We start from the raw sequence: 17,536 nt of genomic DNA on the forward strand, positions 1-17,536 counted from the left end.
TTTTTAAACGACTTTTTTTCGAAAATATAACTAGATAAAAGCATTAGATATGTTTCTAAGCATCTGAAATAGAATTATAAAGATATCGTTAGGGTAATCAATTATTGTTAATAGATTTTGAGATATCGATTCATTTTGAATTCAGAGTTCTAATAGCGCGACCACTGCCGAATACCAACTCAATTCCACTTATTTTTACCAAAAATGCAAGTGTTTCTAACTTGCACTTAAAAAATTTCAAGCTCTGGGGAAAATTACAAAGATATAATAAATAAACAAAGTATCGCGAGACGTAATTAAATAGTGAAACTGAACGCATGATGTACACCTTTCCCTAGAACTTTAGGTACTAATGATTGGGTCGACCGGTGGACTGCGACAAATCTGCTATATCCCCTTCCACGTCTCTTAGGAATGTGCGCGGTTTCTCGGTTTATTTCGTGCATTTGGCAACGTGTTTACTGTTCTCTCTTTGTTCATTACATTATAAACGCATTGTACTCTTCTTACATACGGAAATCTCGGCCCAAGACTAACCTTTGCCAGCCCTTAGTATACTAGTATAAAGGCGCATTCTCACGACTCGTGTACTTGACAAACATTTGTAATTGGTATACAGGACATACACGGTACCTCGGGCATTTATACAGAATTTCTGAGTTATTTATTTTAGGAACTGCGCCGCATTCCTGCCAGACCCTGTATGCCTACAAAAAATACTTGCCAAGTACACGAGTCGTGAGAACGCATCATAAGATAAGGTAACAAGCATAGATATGAATCTTTAGTAAAGAATTAGTACTAGCCTGTATAAACTTCAAGCTTAACCTAAACCCAATTTCTTTTATAGAAGATTTGACATTAAGTTCAAACTGTCTTTATAACGGTGTATTGCAAATAATGAGAGTTTAAGTAGTCATAGACCAAGGACTGTATATTATATTCTAAAGGACTGTTCGATCGCGTCAAATCGCCGCTATCGTAGTCAACGTGGATGCTTACGTCACGCAGGGACCAGCGCTCCACAGTGCGGCGGATGGTTATTCTAGTGGGACAAAATCTCAGGAGCGATATTTGGGACTTAAAATCTAAGAACGTAACAAATGGTCTAATATATAGTAACCATATGGTTAAATTTATATATTTATTAACAACTTAATTTATTAATAAATAAATAAATACAAGATTATAAAACTATGATATTATTCGTACATGACACACAAAAACCGTACTGTAAACTATTGCCAAATACATAAAATTATGATATGAGATGAAATACTTACAAAAAACTATTTAGCAGTTATTTTTTAATTACTTTGTAATCTTGTGATACCCTGTATACTTTATTTTAAAAAATTCTAGTTTATTTTGAAAATAGCCTCGAAAATAGCAAATAAGATATTTTAATTTTAACACTCGGTAATTATAAATTCATAAATAGTAAGTATCTAAGGCAATTTTTTAAACTTTTATTAAAACTAGTAATAATCATTTAGTTTTATTATAAATTATCAGAAAGTAAAAAAGGTTTTAGCATATCGTCATGCTTTATTTAATTACAACATCATTTGGATGTTTTTGTCTAGAGGAAAATTGCCGAACTGACTATTGATGTCATTCATTAGCTGCCCATACACGGAAAGGCCCGGCCTACGGACTTGGCCTTGGGTCCGGGCCTTTAACCCAAAATATCATAGGTTTGCGTTAAAGGCAAAGTCCGCGGATATAATTCCGCTATGGTAATTTGGGTGAAAGCCTCGGCCTCAAGGCCAAGTCCGAAGGCCGGGCCTTTCCGTGTATGGGCAGCTATTAATTTTTTAAACTCAGTGCATCTCAGTACCTTTCGATGGAGTTAAGGCTTCAACAATTACAGCAGCATCGTTACTACTTACTACCACTAGCCCTAAAGCTCATAGTACTTGTAAAACCCAATTCTTCTTTTGAATGCTCTTCAATTAACCCTTTAACTCTCTCTAACCTTAAGTCTTTGTTTCGTTTTTAATACTATCCGATTGAAATGAAACTTTTGGGTATTCACCTGTTAAGCTTGATCTCCTTGTGACTGACTACCTGTGTTGGTAACTATTAGTAACTCAAAAGATCTACATCATTCAATATTTGAAAAAAAGTGAAAATTTGATATTTGCAGAATAAATGCACGAAGGATTTTAACAAATAATATACCTACAGTAGAAAAGTACATACCTTTGACAATCTTCAACACAATTTGGCTTTGGAATAAAATGTATAAGCACTTTTAAATATTTTGTTTTCGTATGACCTCTGCCTTGCTGAGCAGAAAACGATCAAATTTGGTTGATAAAAATGTATCGAAATACAAAGAATGTATAGGTCCAAAAAATAATTCATGCATTTTTATATCAATTGGTATTTATTCTTATCAGTACACATTTTTGGCTTATTCCTAACCAAACGGTTTTGTCCCGCTAGATTTATCTTCCGCCGCACTGTGCGCTCGTCCGTCAAACTCAAAAATAACTGTCACTATGCTGTCACTGTCTAAAATCTTTAGCGCGAACTTCAACTCGGTCCCTAGAAAACGTAAAAAAACTGACAGTGCAGGAAGATAGAAATCGAACTATCCTTATCTCTATAGTATCCTTTGTCACAGACCACTTAAACTCTAAGTATCAATAGTATATCAAGAATATAACATACCGAGTTTGGTTTGGTTGGTGCATCGTCGCTGGAAACATAGGAAATCCCATTCAAATTTTGATAAGAACGAATAATGTACTTACAGTTTAAACTGCTTTTATTTAAAGCTGAAAATAATAAAAACTTCAAAAAAAATATGCATATGCATTATTCACTTTAATGAAAAATACAAAAATGAGAAATTCATATAGTGACATAAATAACTAACAATAAATCAAAATCGGTAATAGGCGATTTCGCTTGTTTTCGTAAACCAAACCAACTTCGAAAAACAACCTCTTACTAAAAACACTGCTGCAAGGAGCGGAAAAATATATTTTCGCAATTTTCGTCAAATTGAGTTAGTGGTTTGCGTTATCCGACCACCAACTGTAAGGATCCCGGCTGTGATGAATTCGAACTGTTTTCAAGTAGTAGTCGATCCCGCTTGCAATTGGGGTTTTCTCTTGATCGTACCATTGACATGAAGTTTTCGCCTATTTACCATAGACAGAATATTAAATTGATTTAAATATGGCGTAATATGTGTACGAAATGAGATATTATACGAAAATCTTATGCAGGAATTTTGAAGTTTTTGAATGGATATGGCAACCATTTGAGTCAATGAAGAGCCGTATACCACATCTCCGTAATCAAACAAGGACAAAATTAGCGAATTGCAAGATAATATTTTGTATTCTGAGTATCTAGAGTCAAAATATATGCCGAGATTTCTAGCGTCCTTAACTATTGGTATTTTAGTATTATTAACACATATATCAAGATTGTCTGATAGATAATTGAGAATAGTCTGATTATTTCCAAGCAGCATAATACACGATTTGGATGCATTTAATTTTAGATTATGATCCATTGAATATTTGTATATGTTACTAATATCTATTTTAAAATTTTCTTCAGCTTGTTTTAAATTATCAGATGCGAAAGCACAGTAAATTTGTGAATCGTCTGCATACTGTTGTAATGTAGAAAACTCTATTTCTTTATTCATATCGGCAACATATAATGAAAATAACAATGGCCCTAATATGGATCCTTGAGGAATTCCACATGTCATAGAAACGTAATTTGACATTAATTGATGATTCTCCTGTCTTACATGAACGCAATGCAGACAATGAGAAAGATAATTTTTAAAAAACGTTATAGATTTTTCTGATAATCCGAAGTAATGGAGTTGTACATATGGAGTAACATATCATAATTTATAGTATCAAATGCCTTGCTAAAATCAAGCAAAGCAAGACAGGTGATTTTTTTGTCTTCCATATTTACTCGAATATCATTCACCAGTTTTACAAGACATGTGGTTAAATTTTTTTCTGAAACCGGATTGACACTCTGGCATTATTTTATTTTCGATAAAAAATGAAAATAACTGCTTATGAATATGTTTCTCAATAATCTTAGAGACCACCGATAGAACACTGATTGGTCGTAAATCATTAAAAGTTTTTGGAACAGATACCTTGGCTAGAGGTCTAATAATAGATTTTTTCCAGATATCTGGATATACGCAATCAAGTGTGCAAGAGTTGATTATATTTATTAAATCGTCCTTAAAAAACGGTAAACAAAGCTTTAAATCTCTAATTGATATCTCATCATCTTCAATCGCATTAGATGATATGGAGTTTATTATAGTATTTAAAGTAGCATAATCAATTAATTGAAAATTAAGTTTATTAGAAAAAAAACAGTGGAAAATGTGTTATGTTGGTAGAATTGTATTTTATCTGATGAAGTGCTGTCATCTATGTCACTGCAATTTGCAAAACGTGTGTTAAGACCTTCTGCATTAGCTAAATCTGCAGGTATATCAACATTTGATTGGCTGGCTATATTAAGTTTTTTAGCCGTGTTCCAGAAGTCTTTATTCTATTTTTTTTTTCAAATCTTTAAAATAAGCAACCTTTTCTCTAATTATTGAATGTTTCGTGTAGTTTCTCAAATGTCTGTAGTACTGTAAGCGAGTATCTTTCTTATCTTTTAAATAATTATTCCGAGCCTTGTCCCTCAGCCTAATTAATAATTTAATATTACTTGTAATCCAGGGCATAAACGGTCTTTCACGATTTTTTTTACGTTTAATTAGGGCATGCTTATTAACGAGATACAAAATATAATCATTGAAAACTTCTAATTTTTCATTTATATCACTAATATAAAAGACTTGGTACCACGGTAATTGCACTGCGTCTTCTTCAAATTCATCAAGCGCAATAGCGTCATAATCTCTGAATTCGATATACTTTTCACAATTATTAAGGGTTTTTAGGTTAAATATAGAATACACTAAACAATGATCTGATAGTTCCTCAGAAATAGCGAAAGAATGGCTACAAATGCACGGGCATATTGATATTTGCTATTATGACATCTATTAATATTGATGAAGTATCGGTGATGCGCGTTGGTTGCATAATATGTTGAGCAAGGTTGAAAGTATCAATAAGATTAGTGATTCTGGATGAAAAACGAAACTCGCCCAAAAAATCTATATTAAAATCGCCTGAAAAAATCACACAATCGTAGAACGGCCCTGTCATACTCATTAGGTCACTTAAAGTATCGATAAAATTATCAGTGTCCAATGATGGCGCCCTATAAATATTTAAGAATAAAATATGTTTCAATATAATATACTTCAATGCACAGTAGGGAACGCAACGTTTATCGGCAGCCAAACGGGCCGCATGCTGTTCTAGAGAGCATAGTAAAAGATATATCAAAGGGCCAGACGTCTTAAAATACTTGTTTTTCCGACTTGTTACTCTCGTACTGCAACATTCTGAAAATATTAAAATTTTAAGTTTATCTTGAAATGGAGAGTATTCTAATAGAAAAGGGTTACTGAGACATTCAGTAAAATGTAAACATGTATATTTATTTCAATTTCCTTGAATTTCAAATTCCAAAATTTAATTTTCATTATACGTTCCGCATGCATGGAAAGTTGTTTTTACTGTAATTACGTTAGTTGTATATTTACTTGCTGGAAAACAGTTATTAGTTTAGTTTTAGTTTCTTGAGTATGCAGTATTCCAGGGAAGTAATTATATTTAACTTAAAATATGTTTTACAAAACATATTATGAACTTAACAAGTGACATTTTAAAATAACAAGATTAACGAAAGCTTTTTAATTAAAAAAATTAACTTATACAATATGTATATAAAAAGTATAAGTAAACTTAGTATACTTTTCTTATGTTATTTATTATTTTTCTTATATTTTTTCTTTATTCTTTGTATTTTTTTGCTTCCAACGTCGGAAAGAGATAAACTTTCCGAAACGTTAAGCATTTTTGTGTTCGTTAGGCAAAATGTTTATATCTGTAAACCTAACTTTTGACAAGTAGTTTCCGTTTGGATTAACGCAGACGTGTTTACAAAAAATAACTATATATTTTATTTTGTAGATTTTCTTGCAGTGGCGAAATAATAGATAAAGAATCATTTAAGTATTTATAAAAAATAGCATATTAGTTTTAATCACTGTTTTCTATGGTTTTAATATTATGTTACTTGTTTAAAATATTTTGTATGTTTATTATTATTTATTTCAGGTACAGGTTTAAAGCCCCACATACATTTCGGTTATTTCGCCCGGTTTTAAGCGAACGGCCAGGACTGTATAATTAAAAACGTCAACCAAACACACTCATATGTGTTTGGTCCAAAAAAACGGTGTGTTTGCAAAAAAAAGAAAGTAATGGTTTCTGTGGGAAGCTATGGAAAACTATTACAATTTTTTTTCTTTATTCCCTTTTTTACATCAATTAGTGCCACCATTGTTAGTAAATTGTTTCTTGAATCCATCCACGAGTCCACGACGCAGATAAATAAATAAATAAATGCTTTTATTGTCAAAAAATTTCACAATTTGTAGACATTTGTAAAGTAAACAAACAAAGTAAACAAACAAACAAACAAAAGAGAATACAAAACATTATACAAATAACATTATCAGTCTTATTGTTTAAAATAAACATTTATAAATGTTTACAATGTCAAAGAATGAAAAAAATAAAAATAAGATTCAAAAATATTTAGTAAGTTTATAGTAAATATCAATGACCTCTAGATAAGTCATTTACGGCGTAGAAAGTCTTGTCTAGTAAATAAGATTTCAATGCTTTGCGAAATGAAGAAAATGATGTTATGGATTTGATTTCAAATGGCAGGTGATTGTGCATTTTTTTTGAGTTGTATAATATTGAACTTTTAACTAACTCTGAGCGTAGGGTAGGTAGATTAAGATCTTGCTCCGCGTGGTGAGATGGCCTTTTTTTGAGAAGCTGATGCATTCTTACGTATTAGGCAAACGGATTCACAAACATAAATAAGGAAGGAAGAGTTAATATTTTTAATTTTTTAAATAAGTCCTGGCAATGAGTTCTGCTGTTTAGTTCCAGTGAATATCGAACAGCTCTCTTCTGGAGCTTAAAAATGCCGTCAAATTGAGTCGCACAACACGTACCCCAATATGGAATATCTGAGGTGCGACTCAAAAAGTGCATAAGAAACAGTTCTAGCCAGTGACAAGTTAAGCTCCTTAGAAACAGATCTTAATGCAAAACAGGTAGAGCTTAATTTTTTGATAAAATAAACTGTGGAAAATGAGACAGTGTGTGGAGGTTATTTTCTTCTGCTTTTTATCCGCGCGTTTTGACTGCACGGTTAAAACCGAGCTAAATAACCGATGTGTATGGAACCTTAAAAGCAGGTGTCTTGGAGTATCAACCATTAGAGAAATTAATTTAGAAGATTAAAACATAATATTATTTATTATAGGTGTGTACACGAATATGAGCTACTCTACCACACGTTCGGCAGACACCACTTCGGACAGATAACGGCAAATTTGGACGTCTTTCTACGAAGGTTCAATGAAATACAGTTTTGGGTCGTGACAGAGATCTGCATGATTGGTAGTTTAAGTAAACGAGTCGGTGTTTTGAGAAAATTCATTAAATTAGCAGCATAGTAAGTATAATTATTTTGTAACGTTTTTATTATACAGGGTGTCCCAATATTCCGTGGACATCAAAGTACTACGTATTTTTGAAATCAAAATAGGTTCATTGGACACAATGTCAATACAATCTCTATACAAAACTGCTTCGTTGGTCCGCTGGAGGACATCAAACTTTAAAAAAATAAACACATTTTTTCAGATATTTTAAGAACAGTTATCCCGATTTGAATGAGATTTTTGGGTGTGTATGTTTTGCTAAGTGCTTTAACATTTGACTTTCACAAAATTAAATTATCCTTTCACGATATTATAAATATCACAATTAAATTATGGATAATCTATTTGGCGAAAATATGAAATTTTATATTAGTATCACAAATTATATTTGACGATAAGATTCATAAAAACTTCAAAAAAAAATAAATAATTTTTAAATTAATTAATGTTCGAATTTATTTTTGATTGATACCCTCTAACGGACAAGCAAAGTACTTTTGTATAAAAGTAGATTATGCGCAATTAACTTATTTTGGTCTGAAAATACGAGCCCTAACAACTATATGTTGGGACAAGAGATCTTTTTTTGCAATAAAAATAGTAATTTGTTAAAACGACTCAATTTATTTTGTTTATTATTCTAAATTCAAACATTACAATATTATCTAGACAATTTTACTATATTTTTATAACTTTGCAAACAAATCACTTTTGATAATAGCTTATTTTGCCAAAATCAAGCCAAATTTGCTGACAACTATATATTAGGACAGCACAATAAGAAATTTGTTCAATACGGAGTTAAATCACCTTTCGCCTTAACAACTGCCTGAATTCTTAATGGCATTTTATTTACCAAAGATTGGCACATTTGAGGAGAAAAATTATCCCAAATTTCCTGCAGTTTTGTCCGCAAATCAAAAATTGTTCATTGAGTGTGGTTTCTTAAATATTGATCATTTTATGCCACACAGTTTCTATAACATTGAGGTCTGGACTACTTGCAGGATGGGATAGAACTTTTGTATTAGTATTACCGAACCAATTTTTAGTTGATTTTGCTGAATGGCACGATGCTCCATCTTGTTGGAAAATATAGTCTTCGTTTGGAAACAATTCTTGAGCACTAGGCTAAAGTGAGGTCTCAAGTATATGTTGATATTTTTAGGCGTTAACAGTGCCATATATAAAATTTAATTTGCCCAAACCTCTTGCTGACATGCAATCCCAAACCATAATCCCCTTAGGAAATTTAACAACCCTCTTTAAGCAATCTTTATGAAAGGCTTCTGCTTTATTTCGTATTATTCGTTTTCGATGATCTCCAACGCAAACATCAAATTTAGACTCATCGCTAAATATGACCTTATTCGAATAATTTTGTGTCCACGATAATTTAGATTTTGCCCAATTGTACCGATTTTTCTTTTGAATTTTTGTTTTTTTTTCGGTTTGTTGTTTTCTGTCGGTTTTTCTAAATTTTGTCTAAATAAGAATTTGTATCAATAATCTTCAGATAATTGATTATCTACACAAAAGAAAGTTTACCTTGTGAAACCCCAGACCGCATTTACGGATATATTTTCGGCAACATTCTCTTGATATATTTAAACCAGTTACAGTATTCCATTTAACTGTTACTTCGCGAAGAGGACTTGCAAATTTTAACTAAATTTCGTAAATCTCTCTGAGATACAACTTTTGGCCTTCCCGAACTTTTACCTCTAACGTCTACATTGGCAGATTCGCCATATTTTTTTATTATATTAAAAACCGTGGTTCTTGGAATACTTAAATCATCAGAAATTTTTCGAATTGTTTTTTCCGTACAGTATTGACGAATGATAATTTCGCGTAGTTTTTGATTTGTAGCTTTTCCACGAACCATTACTTTGAATTAAATTAACAAAATTGAAAATTAAACAAATTAAAATTACTTACAGTAAATCTCACTACACAAAGTATCGAGTCACTTACAAGCTGTCAATGCTGAAGTAAACAGTTTGCGACATTTGTGACGTTTATAGCAAAGCCGCCTATGATGATATTAATTATTTAAAAATACTTGTCCCAACATTTAGTTGTCAGCAAATTTGTCCCTTTCATGAACAAAATCCGCTACTATAAATATGGATTGATTTACAAATTCATAAAAATATTGTCAAGTTGTTTAGGATATATGGCTATGTTTATATTTAAAAAATTAAACATATATTTTTCAGTCATTTTGAAAAACCAGGGCAATAATTCCAAAATATGACCTTGTCCCAACATATAGTTGTTAGGGCTCGTACGTAGTTGTTCTATATCCACAAAATATTGGAACTCCCTCTATATTTTATAGGTCTGCTTTTTTCACAAAAACTATGCAACGTGACGTTTTTTACAAGAGACAAAAACAATGTAGTTAATACTAGAGTAGCTTATACTAAAACTGGCCGTCGCGTTGCGTCGGTTGAGAAAAAAATCGGTCGTCGCGTCGCTTGACTTGAAAAATATTTATAGTAAAATGTATGTAGGGGTGGGTCATTTAGAAAAACATAGATACCCAAAATCGCATTCAAATCGGAATAACAGTTCTTAAAAGATGTGAAAAAATGTGTTTATTTCTTTAAAGTTTGATGCCCTCTAGCGGACAAAGAAGCATTTTTGTATAGAGGTAAATTGTGTTCATTGAACTTATTTTGATTCCAAAAATACGTTGTAGTTCTATGTCTAAGGAATATTGGTACACCCTGTATGTGTATCAGGGGGAAATCTAAGCACTGTAGAACTGCGCAATTATTTAAAAAACCGCCCTTTTAACAGTGAAATAAAGACTTTTTCATCTCTTTATTTCACTTTATATTTTTTGACAAAATTAAAATTATAATATGTCATAAAACTACTTTTTCTGATAAAGAAATAATCAAAATTATATCAGAAAAGTTCAAAACTATAAAATAAAATATAAAACGGATAATACTAAAGAAACTTTTTAAATGAATGAAATATTCATTCTTAAGGAAACCGTATTACTAGAACGACTAGTAGGTTAAGGTTCTTTTTTATGTCCCTTATGCTAAATGTACGTTTGGGTACGAAAGCTGGTTTATTCATAATTTACTTGATTAGCATTTCCGTTTTATACTACTTTTAATTTTACTAAAATCTAACACGAATACGTGGTTGCCTGTTAAGTTGCATAAAATAAAACAGAAACGAACAAATTCGAAATAAAGTGTTTTATTGCTTTTCGAAATATTCGCTCTTAAGTACAGGGTCCGGCAATAGTGCGTCGGGCATCTGTAGCTCCTAGAATAAAAAACTTGCGAATTTTGTATAAGTATCAACCTAAAGTATGTACTAAGATGTATTTCAAGAAAATATTATAACTGCTATAGGGTGGCTCAAAAAAGTGTGAGTGGATTTGGACGATTTTTTTTAAATTAAACACCCTGTATATTATTGCATTTTTGGCTTTTTTTCAGATTACTTTACATAATCCTAAGATATGAGTAAATATATTTCGATAATTTCAGAGATATTAAAAAATAAATCAAAAATATATATTTTCAGCCCTCCTTAAAAAAATTATTAAAAATATAAGAACTGTGCTGAAATCAAAACTATATTAGGTATTTACTTTAGCTGTTCTGCTGTTACTCTGCTCTAAATATAGTAATCGTAAATCATACAGGATGTTCAATATTCTACGCCAAACTTTCTAAAATATAAAATATTTTTTTGTTTTTTTTAAACGGAACAATCTGTATATTATTTTTTATTAGAAGAAAAGTAAAAATGAACATTTTTCGTATTTAAAGTATTTCAAAATTTTTAATAGTTTTGCAGATACACGCAGTATTATTTTATATTGCGCTTACAATGGTAAATTACGGGAGAAAAATCATTGGGTGGCTTTGATAAAAATTTACTGTGGAAAATGCCATATAATATATAAAACCGCGAATATCTGCAAAACCGTTAAAAATTTTAAAATACTCTAAATACAAAAAATGTTCATTTCTTAATTCTCCATCTATTGAAAAATATACAGGGTGTTCCATTTAAAAAAAACGAAGAAAAATTATTATATATTTTAGAAAATTTGGCGTAGAATTCTGAACATCCTGTATGATTTACGATTTCCATATTTATAACAAAGTAAGTACAGACCATATAAAGTAAATACCTAATATAGTTTTGATTTCAGGACAGTTCTTGTATTATTAATAATTTTTTTAAGAAAGGCTGAAAAATATATAATTTTTATTTATTTATTAATATCTCTGAAAATATCGAAATATGTTTAGTCATATCTTAAGGCGCACTCTCACTCGATTGGTCTACTTGGCAACTACGCCAATATTTGCGTACTTGGCAAGTAACACCACCAGTCCACACTTTGTAAACAACATCGGCAAGTGAGGCGCTCACACGACATGTCCATTTCAAGAAGTACGCCAGCACAAACATTGTTTAAATCCTTGGCAAGTAAACAGTATAGTGGCATCGATGGATACCGGTCCGGTCGTTCCGAAATTGTCGTTGCTAGTGATTCTTTTTTCTTTTTAAGTTCTCTTACTGTACACTGCAATACGATTTCTATGTTCTTGCTGTTTGGCCATTCATATGAAGGGCTTATTGTCGTATAAATCCATAAATTCCAAAACAACATAATTTGAAGACTACACGAGAAAAACCAGTTATGTCCATTTTAATTGGAGCTGAGAAAAATGCAATTTAGTGTTTTTAAAGAAATATGTTATTTTCTGTTGAATAATTAGAAAAACATATATTACTACCAATTCTGAATTATTAATATTGTGAATTATCGCCATATTCTACCTTATACCGAAATAAAAATGTCAAAATGCAAAACAAAACAGGGAAAAAACAGGGGATGTCCAACTAAAGGTTGTATAAAACCTAAATCTAAACTATTATTTTTTTGTTGTCGAAAGAAAATTAACATTTAAGTCGGTTTTTATTACAATACATAAATTTATATCATAATAATACTAATTGCAAGATGCATGCTTATCGACCATGCGTAAGGACATGTCTAGCTTTTGCCATTTACGCGTGGATTACTCTGGTTTTTCCCTTGTACGGCAAAATAACCAAGCTGTAATATCTCCGGGACTAAGCGTATTATTGCTTTCTTTTTTCTCGAATGACGCTAACATTTCCTATAAAGCTGTATCGCTATCTTAATTTCTATGAAAATGTGACATATCTGTTTTTTCCGTGTAGCCTTCATTTGTCCTTTTTATTGCTGTGAGAACAATTTAGGTATGTCGCCAATATTGAAGTTCTAATGTAAATTTGATATTATATAATCTATTATTGTTTTAACGTTTTAAATTATCCGCAATTAAATCGAAAAACACTACGATCCGGAAATAAACGGGACATACTCTATAACAGTACAATTATTTGCGCAGTCGTTTTTTTGCGCCTCGGCCAGTATAGACAAGGCTGACCAAGTACACTTGGAAAGTGTACGAATAATTATTGTGATCCCTTGACTCGGGCTATATTTACCGACAGAGAGTGGGGACGCGACGAGTGACCAACGAAGCCGTTCTCACGATATGGCAAGTATATTCCAATAACAAATGTTTGTCAAGTACACTAGTCGTGAGAATGCGCCTTTAGAATTATGTAAAGTGATCTGAAAAAAAAATGCAATAATATACAGTGTGTTCCATTTGAAAAAAATCATCCCGATCCACTCACACTTTTTTGAGCCATCCTATAGAAGTTAAAATACTATCCTGAAATACATCCTCGTACATACTTTGGGTTTACACTTAAAAAAAATTCTCAAGTTTTTTATTCTAGGAGCTACAAATGTTCGACGCACTATTACCGGACCCTGTAGATTTTTGCATAGGCTCAAACCAATTCTGCTAACATTTCTTCAACTCTAAAACTGATATCGTAGAAATATGGTCTTCAACAGCTTCTTGAGGTGATTCACTAAAAATGTTGATTCTTAAAATAGATGTTCTATTCCTATTTTGTTATTAGTTACAACTTTGTTAAATATTTAATATTTAATAAATAATTTATGAATCCGTTTGCGGGAAAAAACTGTATAATACATTTCTTGTTGTAAATGGACCTTGTTTTGCCTTTACATTTAGTAAACATCAAATATATTTCGATATTTGTCGATGTTTATCGGCAGAACCTGGCTTACCATAATTTATTAGATTACGATACACGTCTTATACAATATCCTATTCGGTTTTATGCACCGTCTACATAGAACGGCGCTAGTTTGAAAAGTGTCGGGCATATTTAAGCGAGTCGTACGTTGCCGCATTGTGATGGCGTGCCAGTTATTCTAACTTCGCCGTACTAAACTTCATCTTGCAAACTTTGTGGTAATTAAACTTGGAAACGCCTAGAACAAACTTTGGGCAATTATTTTGTTAGCGACCGTCTATTTTTAACACTTATGTTTTGCATATTAGTAATTTACCTTTGAAGAGAATAATAATTGTTATTCACTACGGTTGTATGGTATTCGCAAAACAATTTCCCATGCACGTGATCAACTTTGAGTGACAAGCGATGGCGACAGCGCTGCCAGATTGTGATGGATTTGTGAGATGAATCTTAATTTAAAAGAGTGACAAACAATATATTTATTATATCATTTTTTAAATATTTTTACGTTTTATTTTTAATGTAATAACTAATATTTTAGTAATTAATTGATTTATTTGTTTTATATAGTCTGTCCAACGACAAGATCCTTGACAGTGATAGATATGTCTGTCATTTTATTTTGAAAGTAGTTTGTTTTATTTTACAAACAAATAAGTTGGTTCAATTGGAACGCATAGCATAAAATTAATATATTTAAAATTTGAGTGACAGTTACTTATTTTTTGTATTACTTCAAAATATTGTGAAAAAAAAACTGTATAAAACTGAAAAAATCTAATCGAGTTATCTTATTAAAAACGATTATAGTATGTGTTAATACAAAACAATCAAAGGTGTATTTTAAAAAATACCACATACCAAAAAAAGATATAAAAAAGATTTCCTGCTTTCAAGCCGTGTTTCAAGCTCGGGCAACTTCCTGCATTTATTGTTACATTTATCAATATAATTATTCAATATGATTATTATTTACCTATCGTGTGCTGCTATTTTACAGATACTCCAGTTTGTGGTATCATATATCAGATAGTATGCAAACTTTATTTGTGGCTAATACAACTCTCTGGCCATAATCTCCAAACTGTCTCTGGGTACCGCATATTAACTGTAAACTATGGTCTGGGTCAACACTTAATTTCACCTTTGAGTTTTCCTCCACTTAATTTTAAAAAACACGAAACACGTAATAACACAGTTCAAAATGCAAAATGCAAAATGCAAAATATTTATCATTTCTATTTGACATAATTTGACACAAAATTATAACCTATAATTTGGCAAGAGTTTGATAACTCTCAAAAATTTTAAATGGAGTTTATGCACATCGGCGTCCGTTTGTCGTTCCGGTAAACCAATAATATTGAAATATGATCTGTCATTTTTGAAATAAACCAATAAAACTGGTTAAAAACAACAAGAGATGACGCATGACGGATTTATATATAAACCCATATTCAACTTAAAAAATATTAGAATCTTTTTTTAGTTAAATAAATGGAATGGTATGGACGTCATCTGCTTTTTTTCTGTCATCGTCTGTCGAAATCTTACATGAGAAAAAATTAAGAGTATAGCTTATCTTACTTATTACATTGTAGCGTTTTTTATAAACATTACCACTGTGAACGGCAGATTTTCATCGGAGAGCAGTCGTGGGTAATGTATTTCACTAGAGAGAAAACTAATCAATAACAATAAACAAAAAAATATAGATATTGGGCGCCAGGCATGTACAGAGAAAGAAAAGACAGTTGTATATTACTTAAAACTAATGACTATATTTCATGATGTTCTTTGCTGGTACATGACATTGTAGAATTCTAATAAATATATAGTGGTTATATGTAAAAAAAATGGTGTTAAGAGTTGTACTAAATATCTATGAAAGTAATACCATTACAAGACGTAATGTAATGAAACCTAAGACCTAAATCATATTTTAAATATTAAATCGACATGAATGTTCTTAACAATCTAACCACTAAACATAGTCTGTACGATATTACTTAAGATGTACGTTATTGTTTAAGACTGAAAATGTTTTAAATGTTAAATGTAAAATTAGAACTTAAATCTACACTTAGCTGTTCTTTATGTAATCTTGCTTCAAACAGTAACAGCGTGAGGTGGGCTCGCATCTCTGTACTGTCTGTCGGCGATCCTGTTGGCCAAAACAACAAAAGGGGCCAGAATGAGGACACCATGAATCAATACAGCCGTAACTACTGACTAGGCTTAGATATGGGAGCGAAGCAGCATGGGGCTTACACTGTATCCATACTGTGGCAATATGGGGACACTACCCGTACCTTGGAACACTACTAGGACCTTGGATAATGCCCGAACCTTGGAATCAATACAAAGATATGGGACACCTGCCCATACCTTGGACACAGTCCGTCCATAAAATAACGATACAGGGGAACACTACCCGTACCTTGGACACAGTCCGTCCATAAGAAAATGTACGTCCATAAGATAATGTACGTCCATAAGATAATGTACGTCCATAAGACAATGTACGTCCATAAGATAATGTACGTCCATAAGATAATGTACGTCCATAAGACAATGTACGTCCATAAGACCCTCGAAATACTTCCGAGGGCTCAATAATAACCAAAGAAACTGTTCTTTCTTCCATGTAACATTCTGGAGGACAAAAGAAAAGGGACGCCAACGTGCCAGCAAAATACAAATACAAGTTAAGTTGGGACATCCAAAACTCTACCCTGTTGCTTTGAAATAGCAGCTGATTCAAAAACTAGTCCATTATGAAAATTATTCTAAGGCGTGGTCTCTTCAGTTATAAATAAATAACTTTTATCTAACAAATAACCATCTAAAAGATAAACAATCTAGAGCCTGCTATCTATAGGATATAACATTTGGGTATTTTCATACAAAATAATCCAAAAGATAACAATTTGGAGGACGGGCCGCCTACGGACCGTTAGACACTCCGTAGAGAAAGTGTTGCCAATATAAGATATCTGAAATTGAGATGGTTATATATGAAAAGTCTATGCAACAGACAGAGACAAAAACCGGTAATTTCAAATCGTTAGATTAAAAAGTGAGGTTATTATTCAGTTGTCAAAAGATCGTCAAAATGAAAATAAAAACAATACAATTAAACTAAAATATATTTTGTGTTCAACTCTGACCAGTTCTATTATGGTATAGGTTAATTAATTATACCTTTATGGAAAAAGGGAATCAGTTTCAACAGTAGTGAAATAGATCTGTTGATGGAATGCGATTTATAAGAAATTAAAACAAGAAAAAAAGTATGTGTAAGTACTTAATTTATAATTTAATTATATGATATTACTGTTATATTTATTATATTAACATTTTAGTACAATAAATTGATAATAGAAAATATGGAAGAAACCGGTGAAGTGCAAGCAGATCGAGATTTATAGATAAATCCTAAAACCACAATCTGGTAAAAAATATCATAAGGCTGTTAGTAATAAAAATATGTATTGTTGTAGGGCTTCTCATAATAAAGAAATAGGTAGGATAGTATCGATGATAGTAATTAAGGTGAGTTTTTATTTTATAAAATAGATAAATGTACTTATATTATTTTTCTTTAGAAAAACAAGATTGAGAATAAGTATATAACCCCAAAGACCAGTACTGCGGTTTTATCTCCTCATTTATGGGTGTACTAGTTGAAGCCTGGCGCATCCGCCACGACAG

At 31.5% G+C, this 17,536-nt stretch overlaps 1 protein-coding gene across 4 annotated transcripts in view; it reads left to right on the plus strand.

The window, feature by feature from the left end:
• LOC115890798 (rap guanine nucleotide exchange factor 4) overlaps positions 1 to 17,536 on the plus strand; it is a 691,873-nt gene that overhangs the window by 641,998 nt on the left and 32,339 nt on the right. For all 4 annotated transcript variants that reach the window (XM_030911141.1, XM_030911143.1, XM_030911142.1 and 1 more), the window contains one exon: positions 7,480 to 7,671. In XM_030911141.1, coding sequence (XP_030767001.1) covers positions 7,480 to 7,671 — 192 coding nt within the window. The remainder of the gene's footprint in view (positions 1 to 7,479; positions 7,672 to 17,536) is intronic.

Source organism: Sitophilus oryzae, unplaced genomic scaffold, assembly GCF_002938485.1.
Source record: "Sitophilus oryzae breed Bouriz unplaced genomic scaffold, Soryzae_2.0 scaffold_926_pilon_pilon, whole genome shotgun sequence".
NCBI lineage: Eukaryota > Metazoa > Arthropoda > Insecta > Coleoptera > Curculionidae > Sitophilus > Sitophilus oryzae.